Below are 24,112 nucleotides of genomic sequence, written 5' to 3' on the forward strand. Positions count from 1 at the left end.
CGGGCTAAAATAAATAAGTCTCAAATTTTGTATCAGCAGCCGTGTGACTTCTACATACGATGCGCCAGGCAACCACGCGTAGATGCCGTTTTTATGTTACCGCCTTTTCAAGCTAGTTACGTTTTTTACTGTAATTTGCATTTATTCTTAGTTCCGTATTGTCCATATCATTGTACTCAAACTTGACAAGTCAAGCAAAAAAATAATAGATGACCTTTAAGTCTAATAGATAAAAACTTTATGTAGGTGGATAGCGTATTATTTTTAAAAATAATCTCTGTGTAATCCCTCTCTCTATTAGCCAGGATGTTATATTTTTACTGTAACTTAAAGTTACGCAAGAAGGATAAACTTCAAGTTTCCTTGTAGATAACCGTTCGTTGAACATGTTAATTAACTTCCTTTTGCGTAGTTTTTTAACAACTTAATTAGCGTGAGCTGAACTTATGCGGGCAGCTTATGCCTCTAACATTAATGTTTTTACCTACTGAAAAAAATAGGCAGGAGTTCCATGCAAGAGTACAACAACATGCAACAGTAGGGCCAACACAAATAAAAATGCGCCATGAGACCCTGTACAGTCACCTGCAATAATATGTTACTCTTCGGATGCCGCAAAAATATGTAAAACGCTTAGGGAATGCAAATCGGTTATTTTTTGTATGGAAATAATCGGTATTTAACCGAAACCGCGGTTATTTCCATACAAAAAATAACCGATTTGCATTCCTTAAAAACGCTCTTATGGCTCTACAAATAAGATCGAGTCAGATATTTTTGCGGCCTTCGTTTTGTATCATATTATTGCAGGTGACTGTACATTGTACAATGTATGTTTTAGAGAGGTTTGGCGTTAAGTTGCTCACAGTGACTAACAGAGTAACATTTGTCATGCGGTAGAGTTGTGGTTTGAAATGGCAAATGACTGTTGATAGTTCCCTTTGCATTACGGAATATTTTTGTCACAATTTACACCTTAATCCCGAGGCTACGCGAGGCAATATATTAACACAGATAAAACGTATGCTAAACTATAGGTTGTAGGGGCAATTTTATACGATATTTTATTTTTAATTTCTAAATGTGACCCAGAATATTTTTATTTCGGTGACGGTGTAGCGTGTAGGTATAATTTTATTTTGTTATTTTAATGAAGCACCTAAAATTCCGAGTACATACACATACATATAATACTACAAGTACACGTATTTCAACAATAGGTTTTTAAATGTTGACGACCAGTCTGGCCTAAAGGGTAGTGACCCTGCCTATGAAGCCGATGTTCCCGGGTTCGAATCCTGGTAAGGGCATTTATTTGTATGATGATACAGATATTTGTTCCCGAGTCGTGGTTGTTTTCTATATACATATGTATAAGTATTTATATATTATATATATCGTTGTCTGAGTACCCACAACACAAGCCTTGAGCTTACCGTGGGGCTTAGGGCAATTTGTGTAAAAATGTCCTATAATAAAAAAAAATGTACCAACAACCAGTCAATATATACATATATAGTATAATCTTGCCGGGTTTATGCCAACGATCTCGGCCAATAACAGAGGGCCTACCGCGGACCACGTTCGTCGTGTTGCCTCCCTGTCACACTTACGTACGAATTTACAAAGGCAACAGAGAGGCAACCCCTTAAACGTGGTTCGCGGAAGGCCTGGGGTCTTCTGGATAGGAGTGCAACCGCTCTCGGCGAATCCCATCTATACAGCGAAGCGTTAAATGCAATATAGGTATCGTATTGTCGTATAGTTGCGACATGTTAACGGCTACTTTGTGCACAAGTGATAAATCGCGTACACCAACAGTGTTCGTTCATTACGTACACGCAATGCATTGTGCTTTATTGGTATAGTAGGTACTACTGATAAAGTGATAATTAGAGATGCACCGGATATCCGGTAACTATCCGGTATCCGGCCATTATTTTACTATCCGGCCGGATGCCGGATAGTAACCTACTATCCGGCCGGATGCCGGATAGTAACATTGCTTGATTTCGTAGTAAACAATTTGGATTTAAGAAACAGACACGGTCATAATCGTACTTGTTTATTATTTTAAAACAATTTAATCATTCCACTGACTTGCACGCGCACTCATTTCGAACCTAGAAATGAGTCCGCGCGAACGTTTACTTAAAACAGGTCAAACCTGCAGAATGCGCACCTGAAAAACCGAAATGTAAGTAAATAGTGCCGCTGGCCGAATATCCGGCCAAACAACTATCCATTGCATCTCTAGTGATAATCCTCTTTTTTCCTCCTTTTTAGGGTTCCGCACCCAAAGGGTAAAAGCGGAACTTGATCTTTATTCTTTGTTAAATATTTATTTTTCCTGTTTCAACGCTTCACTTACGGCAGTTACGGCAAGCCATTGCGTGACCTCCGCCAATCCACAATCTCGTATGCTTTGTGGCGGCCAGAGATTTCCCCTACTCGCGTAATATGCTTTCAGCTTGATTACTTGTATATTACCATGTGGCAGGTATTAGCACTCTGAGCTATTACATATTTGCTATATAAATAAAATAATTTTATTGGAGTAGACATACGTAGTTGACGAATATATGTGAAGCGTTTGTGACAGTTATGACACCATTCGTTTTGTGTCTGGATTTCCAACATTAGCTTTTGACAAGTCACTATAAAGTTGTTTAATATTATCTTCCATCATGCCGAACGTTGCAACAACATATTTTCTAGTTTCCATACCAAGTAGCTGTCTATAGTTATCTAATTTCCAATAATATATGTTTGAAAGGTGACCATTACTAGGAATTAGATGTAAACTGCTCATTGGTGGATATAAAATCACTGTATTTTCAAGCCTAGAATTTATACAAAATGTACGGCAGCTGTGCAATATAACGCCACCTAGTTGAGGTAATAAAACCACTTCGATATATTTTTCACTGTGTAATACGTGTACTTCAGTTTATTTCAGTTCTATATATTTACTAATATGGATGAAAAATTGTTTCAATGCCATGTCATGACCTCTATCCGTTGAATGCATTGACCCTATAGCGCCAAGTGGTGGTAATAGCAATTACACCAATCAAGTAATTACCACCTTTGTGCATTGATTATGAGATATTAGATGTACAATTTCTACTAAAGAAACCCGGTTTAGGCATTTTATATTCTAGAATTTATTAAATGGTCAAGTAATTAATACCTTTGTGCATTTATAATACCGTAATGACCTAATCTAGATTTTATTAAATAATCAAGTAATTAATACCTTTGTGCATTTATAATACCGTAATAACCTAATGACGATACTAGGTATGTTATTTGAACTAAAGAAACCCTATGGTTTATTGTATATTCTAGAATTTATTAAATACAACTAGGACTGGTCATTTAGATCAATTTAATTGATAAAAAAAGTTAATCATCGAATAAAAGTTAGCTATGAGATTATATGACAAGATTTTGTTACGCAATGCCAATATTGCCAATGAAGTATATTGTAGACGAATAAAAGTTCAACTTTTATTTACGTTGATGATAAATTATTTATTACTTAATCCCTTATGAAATCGTTACAATCGCTTTTCGACTGTAAACTTAAAAGGCGATGATGGCCCTATTCGAGCGTCTATTTAAACTTTTGTTTTGTTACAGGGAGACGAATTTAAAATGTCGTCAGTGCCTTTTGGAGACGGCCGCGATGGGCCAGGACGACGCACAACTGGGCGCCTTCGACGGCGAGATCGTCTGCGAGACACCCAACAATCTACTTAATAAGTTTGACGGTAGGATATACGCTAAGGGGACACTGGTCGATCATTTCCTGTCTTTGACGACACGTGGGGACAGCCGCGTTGGGCAAACAATCAACTTGACAAGTTTGAAGGTAGATTAATATCTTAATAGGTAGAATATAAGATAAGGATAAGAAGGTAGAATATAAGACGCTGGGACACTGGGTAGGATATAAGAAGAAGGGACAATGAGTGCCCATTTCTTGCCAAGACTTTTGGGCGCCATCAACGGCTAGAATCCAGCAAATCTAGTTAACTAAGTTGAAGGTAGGCTCGCATTTAGGGGCGCTCATTGAGAAAATTAACCAATAAGAATACTAGCAAAAAAAAAGAGAAAACAAAGTGTACTATGTACCTTAAATTATTGGTTATATAGTTTTTTTTACAGTTGAATAGGGGACTACGATTATTACGAAAGGCTGTAATGCCTACTACATCTACTCGCAGCATCAAATCCTTTCATTTTGCGCCCAATTTATGACATAGATGGAATTACAGAGGAAATGGAGTTAGTAATTGCCACAGTTCAATGGAAAAATGTTAAGTTCCTGTGTTGTGTAGTTTATCTTCCGCCGAGCTACAATGATAATCAGTACTTATCCGTTCTATCATGCCTGGAAAATGCTGCCTGCAAATATTCTGACCTTGATATGTTAATTATAGGCGATTTCAATTTGAACTCATGTAGTGTTAAGGTTCGAAACCATTTTGAGACTTTTTTAGCTTTTTGCCAATTCTACCAACACAACACAATACATAATCACCATGGTGGACTGTTGGACCTGGTATTGAGTGGGCTGGATTCTGATCGCTTAACAGTGTCTGATGATATAGAGCCACTGGTGCCGCCGGACGCCTACCACCCGCCCCTCGAAGTAGCGCTAGTATTGCCGCGAGGTGTACCGTTGACACCCTCGCCTACGCTGAGTGGCCCCCCCGTGCCGCCGGTGTGGGATTTTCGTAAAGCCGATTTTGAGTCGTTGTACGCATCACTAGCTTGTATCGATTGGGGCGAGGTCTTACAGACACGTAATGTTGAATTGGCGACCGAAGCTTTCTATACAAAATTAAAAGAATGTATATCTGTGTTCCTAATAAAAGGCCAAGTAAAAGGTCCGGGCGGTATATCTATCCTCCGTGGTATACACCGGAAATTATCAGGTATATTCAGAGCAAATACTTTCACCTAAAAAAATACAAACAAACGGGAAAATTGTTTAACAGAGAGCTCTATAGATACTACAGGGGGCATGTCAAAATGTTAATCAAAGTTGCATATGGACGATACCTCGATAACATTGAGCGAGATATTATTAATGAGCCAAATAAATTCTGGAGTTATGTTAGGAACAAAAGGAGGGATAGACGCGAAAGTACCTATTCGTATAAAGGTAAAATCGTGGTCGGGCAGGAGGCAGCAGAAGCGTTTGCAGAATATTTTAGCTCTGTGTTCCACAGTGAGGCACCGCGCTTAGACTTCCCTATGGAAGTTGTTGTTTACAAACAGGCATTGGAACATTTTAGGAACCCAAAGACCTTTTAACTGACCGTCAGTCGTAAATCACCTAGAACAAATATTGACCAAGTACTCAACTTCCCGAACATGACGCCACGAAGTCCTAAAACTACGCTTACGTAACCGACTCAAATATTCACACTTACATCATTATACATCAAAGGTTTTTCTCGGCCTATTAGCCGTAGGTCGATTTCCGCCAATTCCTAAAGGTGTAAGAACTTTTGTTCCTATACACGACTTACGTCTTTTAGGTTCAGAAACTAGATCAGATTGAGTATAAAGATGTCTCATTCGACCCCAAATAACAAAGGTGCAAGGTATTCATTAGTTTGATTGAACTACATGTTGGAACGGCCTCTTTCGAGGCGTGTACGCGCCGGTGGGCCAGTTACCTATTTTTGTAAACCACTTCGCAAATTGTGCTAATTAAATGCGAGTCATTCTATTTGTTCAGCTAATTCAATATCGAGCGGTAGTAAAATACGAGTTTGCCTGCTGTTGAAAAGGGATGATGAGGATGATATAAGTATGTTGAATTTTATGATAGTGAGTATCTAGTTAAATGGGCAGTAACCGAATAATAGATCCCAGACGTAGGTGCAACTCTGTAAATTTTAGTTTCTATCCGAATTATTTAGATTAAAATGTCATGCGGTCGGATGCGGGCGGATTGCTTTAGGATAGGTAGCAAAAGCTTTATGCACTACAAAGACTTTTAAGAATTAACTGTCAGCGAAGTGCGGGGAGTTCACTGCTTACAGTTTTAAGCGATAACAACTTGCGCTATGGTATGGATAGGTTAACTTTGGTGCGGCATTTTCATACTATGTATGTGCCAATTGCTAATAACGAATATGAACTATAGGCTCCTTGGGGGTTCTACAATCGCGCCCGTAACCGATAGACGTTCACACTACGGCACACCGACTTGAGCGTAATGTGAACATTGTGTACGAATCCTAAAATAAATATTCATGGGTTGATACGAGTTGATTTCAGTCCGTTCACCCGCATTCGAAACAGTATTTGCGAAACGGCGGGAAGAGCGCTATTCGCGGATGTCGTAACGATTGACGATGTTGAGTAATGTAATAGTACATACGCCGATAATACATGCTGGCTCGAACGTGCCGCTGCCGACTATTGTGATGTGTGCTGTTACGACTATAACTAGCTGTGGTCTATAATTGAATTTTAACTCAACTGCATCGGATTACATATTCGTTCTTTACAAAAGGGCAGTTGATTTAACTCTGCCCTCGTAGGCATCTTTATCGCACCAACATGTAAAGTTAATTGAACAAAATACATAGTTCTTACTTATAATTAGCACCTACGTTTATAAACGAATGTGAAAAGAAACTTGAGTTATGTTAAATTATATCCAATTAAGTAAATTTTGTGAAGGTAATTTGAATAATAAATGGGTAAACTAGTTAGAAAAACAAATATCTAGTTATAATTATATAGTTGTGAGTTCACATGTTTTTTTCAAAAGAAATTATTTTAACGACATCAAACATACTACCTGATCTGATTTTAGAGGTCTCAAATCTTCACTGATTCCAAATCGCAAAAGTGATTAACGTTAACGCGAAGTTAAAAAAAGATTTTGAAAACGGGTGCCATTCTTGTCATATGCTATGCATTATGCGAACCCTTAACAATTACTGGCTAATTCCTAGAGAGGAGGCAATTTGAGAAACCCTGCCTTAGCCTCGCGAGGTCAACCTTTGGTATGATAGCCAAAGGTTGAGGTTGACCGCGATAAAAAGGAACCGCTCCGGCGATCCAGTCAGCGCTCTATTACTTATCTGGTTGCATTTATGACATTTAGGGCCACTTGCACCATCCCACTAACCCGGGGTTAAGCGGTTAAACCGTCAACCTAGTGCCAAATTGTACTGGTAACCATGGTAAATCCAGGCTTAACCGGTTAACCCCGAGTTAGTTAGTGGAATGGTGCAAGTGGCGCTTATTTAAATAGTGTTTAATTCCAGGCACGCTGACTTGGCGCGAGCGAGTGTTCTCCTTGGACAACGACAAGATCCTTCTGCGGGGCTGCGTGCTGCGCAACACCTCGTGGTGCTACGGCGTGGTCGTGTTCGCCGGCAAGGACACCAAGCTCATGCAGAACTCCGGCAAGACCAAGTTCAAGCGCACCAGCATAGATAGGCTACTTAATTTTCTTATTATAGGGGTAAGTGTTCACACAAAAGGAAAGCTAAGGCTGTAAAGTAGCGGTCGGCAACAAGCGGCCCCGCGAGCCCCTCTGGCTATTTAGTATGTAATATTGTCTAACAACAATGTCTGATAAAGTCACACATATTAACAAAGGTGCGGCCCGCGTCAACTTAACTATTATGTGGTCCTTGGTTGCTAAAAGGTTGCCGACCGCTGCTGTAAAGTGAGATCGGGTATGGTTTTCTGAGAAAGTTTTCTCACAAGTTGGATGTCACAGCAGTAAACAGACACCACCTGTGGCCATCATGCATAATTACGTCGGAGGGTTGCTGACCTGCAGCGATTGTGACCGCACATTTGCTGCAAAGATTAGCTGCGTCAGTCACCTGAGAGCGCACCAGCGGCGCTCTCAGCGGTAGAAAAGCAGTCGCTGTAGCCGAAAACGGCTAGGAGATGATGATGACGATGAACAGACAGTAGAAGGAATTGATAAACTTATTCGTGCGTTACGTTAGTAAAACCATACCCGGTCTCCCTCACAGTCGTTTATCGATGTATCGGGTATTCAAAATTTCATGAACTCGGCTCTATCGAAAAGACGTGGGATTGTGCATGTTTTGATATAGATGAGCTCCACGTCCGCTCCGATATGATGCGATTGGATGAAACTGATGAAATTTGTGCCATATGATTAGAGGAATTGAAAGATGAGGGTTGACACGAGATGAAAAGTAAGACGAGGACATGGAAATTAGGGTCGAAATGAGGCAGAGTCAGTGGGGGACGGAAGAAACATAAAAAAAGGTCGAACGTAAAATAACTAGATGATCCTCGGTATAAAATTATTCATACCTATAGTCGATCACTCGAAATAAAAATAAAATTGTTATGAGATAAGTGCCTATGCATGTCAGGTTATGTTTACTGTATAAATTTTATCATAAATGTACGATAACTCACGGCAGTGTCTGTCACACATGCTGAATAATAAAATCTACCTACCCTACACTAGTTGTGCTTGTGGTCGATAGTTCGATAGATTATATTAAAAAGTAATAGGACCATATATCTAAACAATTAAAGGGCGAATGCCCGCTCAAATATTGTTATATGGTGCAATATCCGAGTAAAAAATAGCCCTTGCGTGATATAATGTCGTGTTCGCGCACTCCGTGCCGGATACTCTAACTCTCTAAGCCTGGCTGGGTTGACGCACACATTCTACTTCTAGTAGCAATTTTTCATTTAGCATGGCAGTATACTCTGCGTACATGGCACGCTAAATATATCAAATATTTTTGACGTTGCCCGCCTCTAACACATGGCAAAATGGGAAAAAAATAATTTAAAATCTGTTTTTTATTGATAAATCCAACATAGAATTGTATGTTTCCACTGCTATTGCACTAACCTCAAATGCAATTCCACAACTTTTCCGTGTTTAGAAATTATTTATTAATTATTAGGGTTTCGTACCCAAAGGGTAAAACGGGACCCTATTACTACGACTCCGCTGTCCGTCCGTCCGTCTGTCACCAGGCTGTATCTCACGAACCGTGATAGCTAGACAGTTGAAATTTTCACAGATGATGTATTTCTGTTGCCGCTATAACAACAAGTACTAAAAAGTACGGAACCCTCGGTGGGCGAGTCCGACTCGCACTTGTCCGGTTTTTTTACAGTTAAGTATCTAATCAAATTGACATTAAATTGTAGATCCAGAATACAACTTTCTGACTAATAAGGCTGACCAATGGCAAGCTCTGGGACAAATATTATTCACAGCCGTAATAAGAATAAGGATAATAACTTTGCAAACATAAAAGTGAACTCTTTATTCCAAATCACAGTTAACGTAACAAGTCAATGTATTGATTAAGTTATTTTAGGCCTTGCGTCATCTTCACATATTATACGGACGGTAATCTTTACGATTAAGTAGGTATTAAACTGGGCCTTGTTCCCACCGCTTTCCTACTCGAGAACGCGCGTTCTAAGCGCGAACTACCGCCTATCCATCGTTACTACGTTATGTTTTTGTAAACTAAAAAATATTGTTAACCTTTTCGACGCCGTGTCAAACACAAAAGCTGTCCTCCGACGCCACGTCACCGAAGTGTCAAAACTGAAATTGAACTTTATGCAGCATATGCACGTAGGTCTATGTTGCTCTGTGACCGATTAATCGGTCTTTGGCGTTGAACCTGCGGTGCCGATATATCGGTCATTGGCGTCCAAAAGGTTAAAAAACCTTTGCACACCCTAACGTATCAATTATCATATCACTACGCTACGCCACACAGTTCTATACTATTTCCTATGGGCAGTACTGCATTGTCTAGATTATTGTGGTGTTGTGGGCCTTTGAGTGTCGCATCGACCAGCATTGATCTATTGTGACGGCCCTTTAAAGTTCATTACTAATGCCCGTTGCATCCAGAAAGTTCCAGATTCTTTGGGCCGTAATGTTCTGTACCTCATAGGGTTGCAGTACTGCATACTTGCATAGTTTAAAAATACAGACTATTGTTTAAAGTTGTTGAGACTAGTCCTTTAATTCTTAATTAACAAACCTTAATACCAAATCGTCGCTACCTTCTGGTCCCGCTTAATATGAAATACGAAACCATCGACACGAGAAGAAGACGAAGGCGATCAGAGCGGCTACCGCGAAAACCGAAATTCGCAAATTGCGGGGATCTTTCTCTTTTACTCCAACGAAGGCGTAATTAGAGTGACAGAGGAAAATCCCCGCAATTTGCGAACTTCGATTTTCGCGGTTATAGCCCAAATCACTTAAGATTACCCAATTATGCATAAAGGATTTCGCAACGATATACTGGTTTATCTCAGGCGTTTTCTCGCCTGCAGTTAGTCCGCAATAGAAATAACGGCTCAGAATGTAAACAAACACGTCCCGGTGTCTGGTGCTCGGCCAAATGGGAATCGAACGCGATTGATGGCCCGCCACGTTACCTTTCTATTAACAAATAGACGGAATGAAGCGATTAACTCGATTACACCGGCTCCCTACTTGTTGAGTGTAGAAAAGACGCACCGTTTTACGTGTATATTAATTAAAGCCTTGGCATACGGTCCTTGCTTACCGGCGGCGAGGCACCGGTTTTGTCCCATAAAATATAAATAATTAATATATGAAAGACGCTAGTGTGTCAAGGTCCAAAATCAATGTATCGGAATAATAAATATATTTATTTCCTCATAACATATGAATAAACTAGAATATCAGCGTTAATTGTAAATATTTAAACGTATTTATACGGTAGATGATTTATTGAAATTTAAAATTACATATGGAAAAAGAGGAGAGAGCCTTTGCCTAGCAGTGGGAAACAATGGGCGCTGAATAAATAATAAATTTATTATACATCTATATTCTATATAGTGATAATTGGATGAATGCCAAACATATACATTTCAACCTTACCTATCGTGGGAGCAGTCGCAGATGTTGATGGATGAACGAGTGAACGAATGAAATTTTGTCCATGCAGACATGCAGAACACTGCACGGTGGCGTGCGGCCTGTGGGAGTGGCTGGTGGGGCGACACTTCCAAACATACCTGCCGTGAACGAGTGAATGAATGAACGTTTGTCATTGCAGATAGTGTTCTTCCTGCTGTCGATGTGCGTGTTCTGCACGGTGGCGTGCGGCGTGTGGGAGTGGCTGGTGGGGCGGCACTTCCAAACATACCTGCCGTGAACGAGTGAATGAATGAACGTTTGTCATTGCAGATAGTGTTCTTCCTGCTGTCGATGTGCGTGTTCTGCACGGTGGCGTGCGGCGTGTGGGAGTGGCTGGTGGGGCGGCACTTCCAAACATACCTGCCGTGAACGAGTGAATGAATGAACGTTTGTCATTGCAGATAGTGTTCTTCCTGCTGTCAATGTGCGTGTTCTGCACGGTGGCGTGCGGCGTGTGGGAGTGGCTGGTGGGGCGGCACTTCCAAGCATATCTACCGTGGGACTCGCTGGTGCCCGTGGAGCCTGTGTCGGGCACCGTCGTCATCGCGTTCCTCGTGTTCTTCTCTTACGCCATCGTGATGAACACTGTTGTGCCTATATCGCTATACGTTTCCGTCGAAGTAAGTACTATTCTATTTTTTATTTTTTTTATTTAACTCCCAGTTGGTCGCCCCAGATAAGCTCTTTTAGCCCTACGATCCTAGCCTAGGCCTAGCCTAGCTTTGGCCTAGGTACCGATGGATCGACGAGGTCCAGAAAGACCTGTGTGGCATGCAAGCGGGCGAATGGCTTCAGATTGCACAGGAAAGGAAAGAATGGCGCAATCTAGTGTCGGAGGCCAAGATCCACTTCGGGTCGCTAAGCCAGCGAAGTAAGTAAGTATATAACCTTAACCCGTAACTTTATGCTTTTCAAACATACATTTTATAATTTCATTGTTTTCAATTAAATTATATCGCGGTAGATCCGTTTGTGTAATTAAATATGTGTACAAAACATACATTTTGTTTGTACAATACAACAATAGCCGTAAGAACTACTCTAAAAGTATGAATAATTGAATATATTAACAAGTACGACTTTCCCGTTGCAGGTAATAAGATTTGCGCAGAGTTTCCTCATCAACTGGGACGAGAAGATGTATTACGACAAGACCGGGACGGCCGCCAAGGCGCGGACGACCACGCTCAACGAGGAGCTCGGTAACTTACTCTTTATTCATGTTAACTTCAAATTTTAAGGTGACCGAGCTAATAATGCGTCTTGAAGGAGAAAATGGAGAATAGTTATTTGTTTTACAAGGGGGCAAAGTTGTTGTTTAACCGCTCGTGCTAATATTGATACCCGAGCAAGGGAAAGATTCTAAAATATAAATGGAATCTTGAGCGTTGCGAGGGTTTCAAAGCACCAGGGTTAAACAAAATCTTTCTGTTACAAAGCTACAAACTATACCTATTACGACGTACAGCGAGATTGCGTTTGCTTAGTTCAAAAGAAGAGGTCCTAACGTTACTTTGAAAAAACAACCACCAAGATTGCAATTTACATATTTTATTTTAGGTCAAATCCAATACATATTCTCGGACAAAACGGGCACGCTGACACAGAACATAATGACGTTCAACAAGTGCTCGATCGCGGGCGTGTGCTACGGCGACGTGGTGGACGAGCACACGGGCGAGGCCATCGAACTCAACGAGGTATTTATACCACTATACCACTCTCTATATTATCCTAGAGAAGAACGCACTACTTGAAAACGCACTCGTAAATAGGGAATATTACGCGAAACTCTGCGTAGGAGGCGTCACTACAACTATCCGTCACAATCTGGGGGTCTATCGCGAAACAAGAAAATTGAAATTTCGTTATCTAACCTCTCTATCACTCTTGCATATTCGAGCGATAAAGAAGCAGATAACTAAATTTCGATTTTCGCGATTCCCGGCAGGACCTTGTTAACAAACCGTCTTGATGCATCAATGTCATAATAAAATATGACTGTCTGTGAAAACTTGTCAAAAACAGTTTAAGTCACAGTGTGTATAAGTTACTCTATGGTTTACTAGAGGAGCTAGTGCTGCACTCTGGCGGCAGAACATTGCCCTATTTGTATAAGATTTTACCTTACACTACCTGTGACAAGACGCACAAAGGGGTGCAATCGTGGCGTGGCTTTGACAGCTGAATTAGGTAATGCCGTAGGATGATATTAGTTTAGTGAGGTCTGGACTGTCAAATGATTGGCAACCTAGTTACCGCTAAATGTTCGACGATATGCAGCGATATGTAGTTCAGACGTCAAAATTATGCCTACGATATAATTCTCTAGCTTGTTAGGTACAGTCTACGTCAAAAATATGTTTACACCTTTGCACCTTACTCCTTTGTAATAAGGCAAAAAGTGTAAACATATCTTTGGCGTCGACTGTACCTACAGTCACGTATAATATAATAGTCCATTAGTCCATGCAAGTATTTCGGGCACACCATGAGCCTTCAATCAGGTAGCGTAAAACCCGCCTTAACGCGGTTTGCGCCATGCGATAGATAGTTCTACCTGAATATGAACTTTCATAGTGGCCGAAACAAGTACCGTAGCCTGCAGTAAAGTTTTACATAAGTTTAACAATGGAATGTAGGATTGTAGCTTTATTTTGTAGTCGTGTAACTCACACAGTTTATAATTATATTTACGACTGCGTTTTCAAAGTTTTGCATTTTTCATTATAAGGATTGTAAACATTTTTTTTCTCTCAATAAGACTGTAGCCAAGCACATTGATCATTCTAGACATTACGAGCATGTAGGCATTCATATATTGACTGCGCTGCAACTGCACAGCGCACCTAGCGACCATCATTTTGTTTTGCATGGAGTTGGTTTCATAAATTATGAATTTTTCGAGTGAAGATTGTGAATTGAAATGTTTTGTCCCCGTCTAGCTTTGGGGTGTTTCGTCTGAACCGTAACCTTTAATGTTGAGTTTACTTTTGTTTTGTTTACCAGTTTGTGCATGTTTACTGCACAGGTTTTGTATAATTTGTGTTTATTGATACTTGCATCCTCGGATGCGTAACATCACATGTTGTTTACACTACAGTTTGCCACCCACCGGTCACGATATCTCACACGTATTGCATGTACACACAATGCAGTTTGGTTTAGTAGCTTTATTTGCAATTATTATAAGTTATTTAAGGCAGTAGGATCACCTACAGGTTCCTGAGGATATTTTATTAATATACATATTTTTAAGCGCCAAATTTTTGCTCTCCCGCGATATTATTTTCTTTTCATATCGATGCCTCGCGCTTTTTACTGGCTGAGATCATGACATCCATTTTTATTGAAAAGATGCGTACTACTTAGGATAAGCCAAGCGGCAGGCACTCAGAGCATAGAATACTGCGTTCAGCAGAGAATAAATAGATGGGATGGCATATATGGTCGTGTCACAAACATAATTCAAATACAGATATGTATCAATATTTGTGTAATCACAGAACGCATATAGGTACCTAAATCGAGGCGATAAAAAACATTGCAGTCTCGATTTTGGGACTGCAATGTTCCATACAAATTCCATTATTTGTCGAGTTCCAAACTTTTTAAAAGTTGAAATGGCCATATGAAATGAAGGCACAGGCCCATTAAACAGCCAAACAGATGATTAGTACCGCGACTATTTAGCTGTCTCAAATAGGTTGGCGTATTTTCGGCAGAAAAATACACTTCTATTTTTTAATTAAAAAAATAAAAAGGCGGCAAGGGCTTTTTTCTGTGAAAATGTATACGTAAGAAAGTTGCTTTTGTATAATATTTCTGTGATATTTATATTTCTTGCACCATTTTTGAGAAAAGCACTATATATGACTCGGCTGGAAGGCTACTTGCTGGCTTCGGATTCAATTAAACGGACTCCCAAGGTCGTCCGTTTAAAACGAATCCTCAGCCTGCAAGTAGCTACTTCCGAGCCTCGACAATAATGTACTATAACTTTTTAATTTTTGACTGACCATAAACTTCGCGACCTATTTTTTAGACGGCGAAGTCGACTTTGCCGTCCATTTTTGAGAAAAATTAATTGTGATCGATGCAAATCTAGTAATGTGTGTTAATTTTTCATCCTAAATTATATTTTGCTGGTTTAACATTGAAATGTTCTTATGGGAGAGTCAATGTTTTTTCGCGATTTCGGGGTTGGTGCCATAATAAAAATTGCTCAGTGTGACCTACATATTAACGGGTTTGAGTAAATGTATTTCGTTAGTTTACATACTGTATAACGTATATTATGAAAAATATGCAAGATGTGCTAGAAAGCGTGACACAGGAATATTTAGGGCTTATAATAATATGTAGGCAGGATATTGTGCAAGTACCAGGGTGGCATAAATAGTGAGATGTATTGGGCAGCGCGGCGGGTCGCGGCCGGGGCCGGGCTCGGCGTCGCGCGCGCGGCTGCTGGAGCAGGAGCACGAGCAGGGCCGCAGCACGCCCGGCGCGCGCCGCCCCCAGGACGCCCACGCCCAAGCCCGTCCGCATGTACGCGCACACACACCACACACTACACACACTCGTACCTACACAAACATCACACACTGCGTCTAAAGAGACTCGACAGATTCTATCCTTGTTTTACTTGAGATCTATGGAGTTGACACATACGACACCTTGTACGCCACGCTTATTATATATAATGCGCCATCGTAATTATTATTATTCAGAGCCCACTGTGTTCCACTGCTGGGCAAAGGCCTCCCCCCTCTTCTTCCACTCTTCTCTGTCTGGTGCTATATCTGGCCAGCCTCTCAAGGAGTCCAGGTTATCCCGCCATCGCCGACGAGGCCTGCCGGCTCCCACCCTGTGGTTAGACTCGTGGGGCTCGGAATTCGTGGTTAACTTGGCCCACAAGTCGTTCGGCATTCGGCATACATGACCAGCCCAGACATGACATGATCGTACACCTTATTAAAATTCATGAAGGTCTATATTGCATTGTAACTGTCTGTAGGCATCTTTGGCAGCCAAAGGGTTAAAAACATATACAAATAAACCGGACGTCAATATAGTAATATAAAAATGTATATTATGTATAGTAAAATAAAAAAATCTTTTATATAGTAATATGTATATTTAAATTTATAGTAGACTTTGATGTCGCAAATCAATTACATTTTTAGTTTTTCTTGCTCCATTTTGGATTGAGATGCTTCTCACAGAATCAGAAAACAAATATAATTATACAAAGAAAGGAACTGTCGAATCTCGTTAGCCTCAGTATTGCAATATATTCAGAGTCACGTCTGTAGTCTTAATTGATCCTGCTTTGAATGCTCGTCCTAATCATTATTGCTTGTACGACTGCATGCATGCCGGTAATAAATTCATAACGAATGACAAGCGTAAACGTATAACCTTTCGGTAATATTGTGATCAGTTATTTGTTTTATTCTCGATTTATAATTTTCGATTGATCAGCGAAAGAGATGACTCTGAGATTTCGATACACGTGACTACATACAAAAACATACGTAGGTATTTCACATGTTCAAATACCCAAAAGAAATCCTTGATTAATAATATTTATTCAAGGATCGTATTGGATATTTGAGCAAGATTCCTAATGGATGCAATGATCCTATTGGATGTTGGATTCATAAACTCGTTCTTATAACCACAGCACATCTCGAAGTAGTTCGACGCTCTTTTATTTATTTACTGGAATGGAATGGTTATAGGCTAACACATCTATTACTTTGTGTTCCTTGAATTTCTCTTTCGATAACATCTTCGTTATCATCTAAGTAACTTTGAAAATCACAACAAAATCCTCAGAACACGTAACAAACTATTTAAGGGCTAGTATCTTCTACAAACTGAATAAACTTAACCCAGCTTACTGTACCTGTTGGTGAATGTGTAAATAACGTTTTCGTTTGTGTTGCATGCGCTTTGCATTTTGTTGTTCTTGTAGAAAGCTTCTCTAATGTACAATTTAATCTGTGTTCGTTTGATATAATCGCGCCGAAAATCTAGTCCCGTCTGAAGTTGGTTCGTTACTAGTGCGCGTTGAATCGTGCTTATATTCAGAGCGGACTAGATGATTGGCGCGATCTGTTGTAAAGCCTGCTTCACACCCATTACGCCGAGTCGTGGAACTGGCGCTCGTGCCTGAACTTTGATATTGGGGATTATTGCAACGCCGCTCGCTCCGCGGCGCCGAGCTAATGGGTAAACAAATTTGCTCTAAACGTCCCCGCGAGCGATGGCTCAACTTTATTACTTTTATCATAAAATCAATCTTCCTCTATGTTTCAGTTAAAGTAAACGATTGATTGATTATAAATGCATTCACATATATGCATTTACGGGGACGTAAATCTATCGAACGATCGTATCTGAGGTTGGCAAATAGTTGGATATGTTACGATGTGTTTATCTATTAATCCTGTTTTAGGAGTAGTTTAGTTCGCCTATAGTTCGTTTTTTTAGCATTAGAAATAACTTGAGAGAAGTTAAGCAATCTTGACATGTCTTTTAGTTGAAAAACGCTTTTTAAAAATCAGTAACTATTACTTACGAAAGCAAAAGAGTATAAATGATCGTATTAGATTCATAATTGTTACATATTTGCCGTAACTTATTATTAAAATGTGTTTTTCAATCAAAAGACACATCAAGATTGTTTACCTTATTTCTAATGCTAAAAAAACGAACTACATATAACACAGTTTACATGGTCCTCGTTATTTATATTTATTCATTATATTATCTCAAAATTAATTTTAATTTAATAATGTAAATATTTTCGAAGTCCTACATATTAGACTTGTAAAAAAAGATACGATCGTTACACACCTTCCTTTTTGGATCGCATTACAGATTCAGCTAAGAAAAATATGTGCCGTCAACCATCCTTTACTTGTTCCCGTTGTTTTTGTATACATATTTATGCTATACAGTTTTTAAACAATTCTACAAGTAAATATGAATCACCCGCATAATCAGCTACTAGTCGTGCTAAACAAGTTTAGCAAGAACATCACATCCCACAGAGCACGCAGCCGCTGGACTTCTCGTTCAACCCCGAGTACGAGGCGGAATTCAAGTTCTTCGACGAGTCGCTGCTGCTGGCCGTGCAGCGCGGCGACCAGCACGTGCACGACTTCTTCCGGCTGCTCGCGCTGTGCCACACCGTCATGCCGGACCAGAAGAACGGCCGGCTCGAGTATCAGGTACTAGCGCTGCCCGTGTCTTCGACGAGTCGCTGCTGCTGGCCGTGCAGCGCGGCGACCAGCGCGTGCACGACTTCTTCCGGCTGCTCGCGCTGTGCCACACCGTCATGCCGGACCAGAAGAACGGCCGGCTCGAGTATCAGGTACTAGCCTCTGTCCGGGACTTTGCCCGGGTAGACGATAACCCACTTCCGGGGTGTCAGTCTCATACTGATGCGCATCAGCACCGCGCTCCAGTATCCAGTACTTTCTAAACTTCATAATAGCAACAACCATTGCATTCCCTTAGGGGATGAGCTTGCCATATTTTGTGGTCCAAAATTCCTTAATGACTGAATTATACGATCAATGAGGATGAAATATGGTCAGCTGTGGATTTTTATCGCGGAGAGATTTGTGACTTTTCCAAAAGGCTCCTCACTTAACTATTTCGACGCGATACATTTTCAAGTCGTCGGGACTCTAGAGCTTAATTATCTTATTCATCTTATGCCAAACCCATGAACCCATAAAGTGTGAAGAAAAACTAAGCAGTTGACATATTTCTGGTACCATTATCGATCTCGTTGGATTGAGTACTAAAATCACCCTTCCTTATCCCCTTGACAAAAATTTAAATCAAAAATTATCCATTCGATTTTTTTTAGATAATTTCGTCAGGTGACAACTAATACTCACTAATTACTACCACAAGTTAATAGCCATATTGAACCATATTGATACCTGTATAAGGTTGAATTTTGTTTAGTTGATAAATGATGAAATATTAAAGAAGCGCTTTGTCTCCAGGCGCAATCTCCAGACGAGTCGGCGCTGGTGTCCGCCGCTAGGAATTTCGGTTTCGTGTTCAGAGAACGCGCGCCTAATAGTATTACTATAGAAGTTATGGGTAAGACAGAGGTGAGCACTACATTTTATATACCATTGTATCGAATTAATGTTGTGACTGAGAGTTCATTTGGTCCCAATGATTTAAAAAAACTAAAAAAGTCTTAAACATAAGGTTAGGCCCAGTACAATAGGTACATTTTACTTGGGAAACAATTTCTTATAATTATTAATTTCGGCTTGTAGGTACAGGTTAAACTAAATGTATTCAAAGAAAACGGATAATAGATCATTTATGTAATGAATTAGACATTTCAAGGTCACTCCAATATCTAGAACTGGTAGTTTAGTATAATTAAGTTACAAACATAGCTTCAACGTAATTGAATGTCCTAGTTTAATTAAAAACTAATCATTATTTTCTTGTTTCAGGTGTATGAATTGTTGTGTATATTAGATTTTAATAATGTTAGGAAAAGAATGTCCGTGATATTGAGGAAGGATGGTGAAATTAGGTTATATACAAAAGGTGCTGATAACGTAATATATGAAAGGTTAAAAGGAAACCAAGACGGAGTGAAGTCGAGGACGCAGGAGCATTTAAATGTAAGTCCACATCTATTTTAATTTGTGTTAAATCAAATTCATTGTGCATTATGGTTTTTATAAGAAAATGAATACAAACAGCGAGTACTCGATCGATATACTTAACCTTTTGGACGCCAATGACCGATCTATCCGCACCCCAGGTTCAACGCCAAAGACTGATTAATCGGTCACAGACCACAGAGCAACATAGACCTATATGCATAAAGTTTAATTTCAGTTTTGACACTTCGGTGACGTGGCGTCCGCGTGACAGCAGTTTGTGTTTGACACGGCGTCGAAAAAGTTAATTGAAGTGCTGCTATCTATAATTACTGTTAAGAACAGAAATATATTTTCATCTTAATAAGATGTCTGCCGCAATGCAGTTGGAACAGTTGGTCAACTGCCGTTTACAATGCCGCAATGATTTTGTTTAATGCAACATTTGTATTTAATAATGTTTTTTAGTAAGAACCAGCATTAACAGATCCTGTAACACTTGTAGAAATTCGCGGGCGAGGGTCTACGCACGCTTGCGTTAGCGTGGCGGCCGCTAGACGAGCGCGGCTTCGCGGAGTGGAAGCGACGGCACCACACGGCGGCGCTAGCCTTACACGACCGGGACGAGCAACTCGACGCCATCTACGAGGAGATCGAGACAGACCTGCTGCTGCTGGGTACGTGTTGACAGACCTCTACCTACCACAGTTGTACTATCGCGGGCGAGGGTCTACGCACGCTGGCGTTAGCGTGGCGGCCGCTGGACGAGCGCGGCTTCGCGGAGTGGAAGCGACGGCACCACACGGCGGCGCTAGCCTTACACGACCGGGACGAGCAACTCGACGCCATCTACGAGGAGATCGAGACAGACCTGCTACTGCTGGGTACGTGATTGAGTTGACAGACCTCTGCAATACTTGTACAATCGACGTGAAATATATGTTTATACTTTTGGACCTTACTACTTTGTAATAAGGCGAAAAGTGTAAACATGTTTGACGTCGACAGTACAATTGCGCAGGCGAGGGTTTTGTAACACTCGTGCAAGTGTAATAGGCAAGAGCCTACGGTTTAGATGCGAACAGCATATAAACTATAACAAAAAGGTTTACTTTAAAAGTCAAATTTCGGAAATCATTTATCAACAGTCACTTATTGAATTGCTGATTTTTATGTTTTAATGTTTCATGTTGTCCTCAGGTGTTACAGCAATTGAAGACAAATTACAAGACGGAGTACCTGAAACGATAGCAAATCTTAGCATGGCGGGCATCAAAATATGGGTGCTCACCGGAGATAAACAAGGTACGAACAATACCTAATCAATAAAGTCAACACATTGGTTTATATTCCACAATTTACTGTCAATACATCGCTCCTTGTCGAATCGCTGAAACGCACCCTTCTGTTTGAGTTCATTTTTTTTTTCATTTCTCATGCTCTGAAAGAGGGTCATTGTTGTTCTAAAAGGTGTGCAGAAAATGACACGTGTCTGCACTAGAGCATTTTAAGTTCCAAGTACGATTTTATTAATTGTTTTACGATAAGACTCCCCAATCCATAAATAACGATACTTTTGCTTAAATTGTTAATTGAAAGTACCCTAAAAAATGCTATAAAAATTTATACTTAGTCATGTTTAAAAAAAAACACATGCATTTTAATTTTCTCGTATTCTAAATGAATGTTTATCTCGAGTGAAAGGCATCATTTCAGCCTCGGACTATTGGCGCTCTCACTGCGTTCGAGCGCCAAACTACCTCGGGCGGAATGCATGCCTTTCATCCCTTGGTTAACAATCTACTATTATCCTCTAGTGTGTACTGTGCCTGATCTTTAAATAACGACAGATTGTTGTTTTTCAATAGAGACGGCGATAAACATCGGGTACTCGTGCCAGCTGCTGACGGACGACATGGCGGAGGTGTTCGTGATCGACGGCGTCGCGCACGACGACGTGGAGCGACAGCTCGCCAAGTGCCGCGACTCCATCCGCGTAGTCAACACCTTCCTGCCGCCCGGTCAGTATATCTTACCCCTAGATTATGCGTTAAGACTGAGGGTGGTATTCTATCTGTCCAATGTGTATTGTGTTTTACATTTTGCTTAATAAGAGAGTGAGGTGGTATACCAACCTAAGCTGCGTCAACATAGTGATGGAATAGCGCAACAATTCTATAGAACGTGACTGAAGCTCTATCGTAATGGACGTTGGCAACCTGACTCCAAGGCCTAATAGGAAGAAATTTAGTGTACTGTATTTTTCGTAAGACGTAATTATTTCGTACATTTTTGAGCTTTTACAGACCACAGAGACGCATCGGCCACCGCTGCCGTATTTAAACACTGTTTTGCTTGTGTGTAGATTTAAACCTAAAGATTATGTTATCTGTTTAACCTTCCGATTTAAGGCAGGTGCATGAACATAGGGAAAACCTTGACTTGATTCGTGAATTTGGTCTGAGATACGGTAAACAAACGAAAGAAAGCTAACAGTGATGTTTGTCGGCAGGCACTAGTGGCGGGTCGGCGGGCACGGCCGCGGCGGGCGCGCCGAACGGGGCGGGGATGCCGCGCGGCGGCGCCTCGCCCGGGCGCGCCGCCGGCGTCAAGCTCAACGCGCCCGCCGTGTCCGTCGTCACATTTAGGTGGGAACATAACATGCATGAGCACAGGTAGAGAGAACAAGAGCTACACCTTATCACTGCTAGCGAGCCCTGTCGCCACCCCGACCCCACCTCATCTCACCTCACCCTTCCCGTCTACCGCCGGATGGATTCGCAAACTAAATAACCCAGTGCCTACATTGATACCTACCGCCAAAGAATCGGTCGTTCTGTAAAATGAGAAAAGTCTGACACGGTTCACACATTATCGTGATGCAAATTTGACAGGTGATGTTGATAGCGCTGTACGCCTACGTACATTGTGTTTTTTTGGTTGTGAGAAGATGACGTTTGACAATTCAATGACCATGGCGCATTACAGCGCCATCTGGTTCGAGCCTCAAACTAAGCAACACATTTTTTTACTGTGACTTAGATCTTTAAAATGTTGCGCCACAAGAAACACTTTTGTCTTTTCGCGTCAAATTATGAATTATGACGTTGAAACCTACTATAACCAACCAACTGAAATTTTTTGTCAATTTAAAAATGACTCGGTAAGCGCATAAATTAATAAGGTCATTGTTTCATGTACTTCATCCGTAATCTAGCCTATTGTTAAACTGTAATGTATTGTATTCTTAAAAGTGTTTATACTGTTTATGAAACAAGATCTTTTCTTATAATTCAAGTATGTATCATATTGGCATGGTTTATGGTATAAAATATCAAAATTCCATTATCTACATTGATTATTTAACTTGGAAATGTTTTTGCGAATCCATTCACGATCGGTGTTGTGTAGTGATCATTGTGAGTTAATATGAATAACCTATGCATTTTGTAGATGACTGTACCTATCGCTTCATTATACCCTGTAATCTGAATCTCGTTTGTGTGTCTATGTTTAGCTAAAATTATATGTAAAAACTAAAGTAACTTCTGCAAAATAGTCAGCAGAAGAATATTTTTCCCTTGGCTGCTACTGTAGTATGAAGGCAAGAATTAATAAAGTTCCGAATTGAAGAACGTTTAACATTATTAATTATTTAACAAGAAAGTTTTTAATTTCAGACCTGTTACAAAAAATATGGACAAGATCATGGAACGTCTTCAAATATTTTACTTACAAAATATAGAAGGGCCTGCTTGTATTTATATATTTGTTACAATTTAAAGCTTATCACTTATTTGGAAGTATTGTGTATTTTGTTTATGCCTGTCAATTATATTACTTATCTTAAACGAAGAAATCAAGGTGTTATTTTGTAAAAAATTAAACCCGGAATATAATTAATGCCGTAAGGTATACCCGGAATATAATTATCGATTTGATAATGAGACAATGATAACATTAGGCGATGGGCTTTCAATTGACATTACTAATGATGTTTCCAGCACTATCCTACTAAACCTTCTTCAACCATGTGACATGCAGCACCTTTCTGTAACACCTCGACGCCTGGATGACCGCTCCAAAATAAACGAATTACATGTTTATTTGCTTTGTACTTAGAGCTTCAAACCCCGTGGCAGAAAACGTTTCGTTTGAGTTAGAGCGTTGGTCAAGCGGAGACACGGTCCAGTCTGTCCTATTTGCCCCATACTCCCAGTAAGAGCGCTCTTTTTCTCTATAACCTGTACGGCATTTCTATTTAACCTACACAAACCTCTAGAAGCTAATAACACAATTAATATTGAACCTTAACACGCTGTTTTTAGAACCATAGTCGAGCATCACGCGAAGTCCAGTGGTAGCATATCTGTGTATCATGTATTCGTGCGATGGCTTGTTATTTTAGTTTTATTTACCGTTATGCTGTGATATTGATGGTTGCTACTATTGGCGCTTCAGTAAATTGGTGCAGTATTTG

At 40.3% G+C, this 24,112-nt stretch overlaps 1 protein-coding gene across 1 annotated transcript in view; it reads left to right on the forward strand.

Annotated features, from left to right (window-relative positions):
* LOC134669503 (probable phospholipid-transporting ATPase IM) overlaps positions 1 to 24,112 on the forward strand; it is a 56,026-nt gene that overhangs the window by 21,162 nt on the left and 10,752 nt on the right. Inside the window, exons 5-16 of the mRNA XM_063527093.1 lie at positions 3,646 to 3,776; positions 7,305 to 7,504; positions 11,377 to 11,595; positions 12,069 to 12,177; positions 12,536 to 12,675; positions 18,037 to 18,216; positions 19,006 to 19,116; positions 19,477 to 19,650; positions 20,138 to 20,309; positions 20,833 to 20,937; positions 21,501 to 21,653; positions 22,145 to 22,280. Coding sequence (XP_063383163.1) covers positions 3,646 to 3,776; positions 7,305 to 7,504; positions 11,377 to 11,595; positions 12,069 to 12,177; positions 12,536 to 12,675; positions 18,037 to 18,216; positions 19,006 to 19,116; positions 19,477 to 19,650; positions 20,138 to 20,309; positions 20,833 to 20,937; positions 21,501 to 21,653; positions 22,145 to 22,280 — 1,830 coding nt within the window. The remainder of the gene's footprint in view (positions 1 to 3,645; positions 3,777 to 7,304; positions 7,505 to 11,376; positions 11,596 to 12,068; positions 12,178 to 12,535; positions 12,676 to 18,036; positions 18,217 to 19,005; positions 19,117 to 19,476; positions 19,651 to 20,137; positions 20,310 to 20,832; positions 20,938 to 21,500; positions 21,654 to 22,144; positions 22,281 to 24,112) is intronic.

This window comes from Cydia fagiglandana, chromosome 12, assembly GCF_963556715.1.
Source record: "Cydia fagiglandana chromosome 12, ilCydFagi1.1, whole genome shotgun sequence".
Lineage (NCBI taxonomy): Eukaryota > Metazoa > Arthropoda > Insecta > Lepidoptera > Tortricidae > Cydia > Cydia fagiglandana.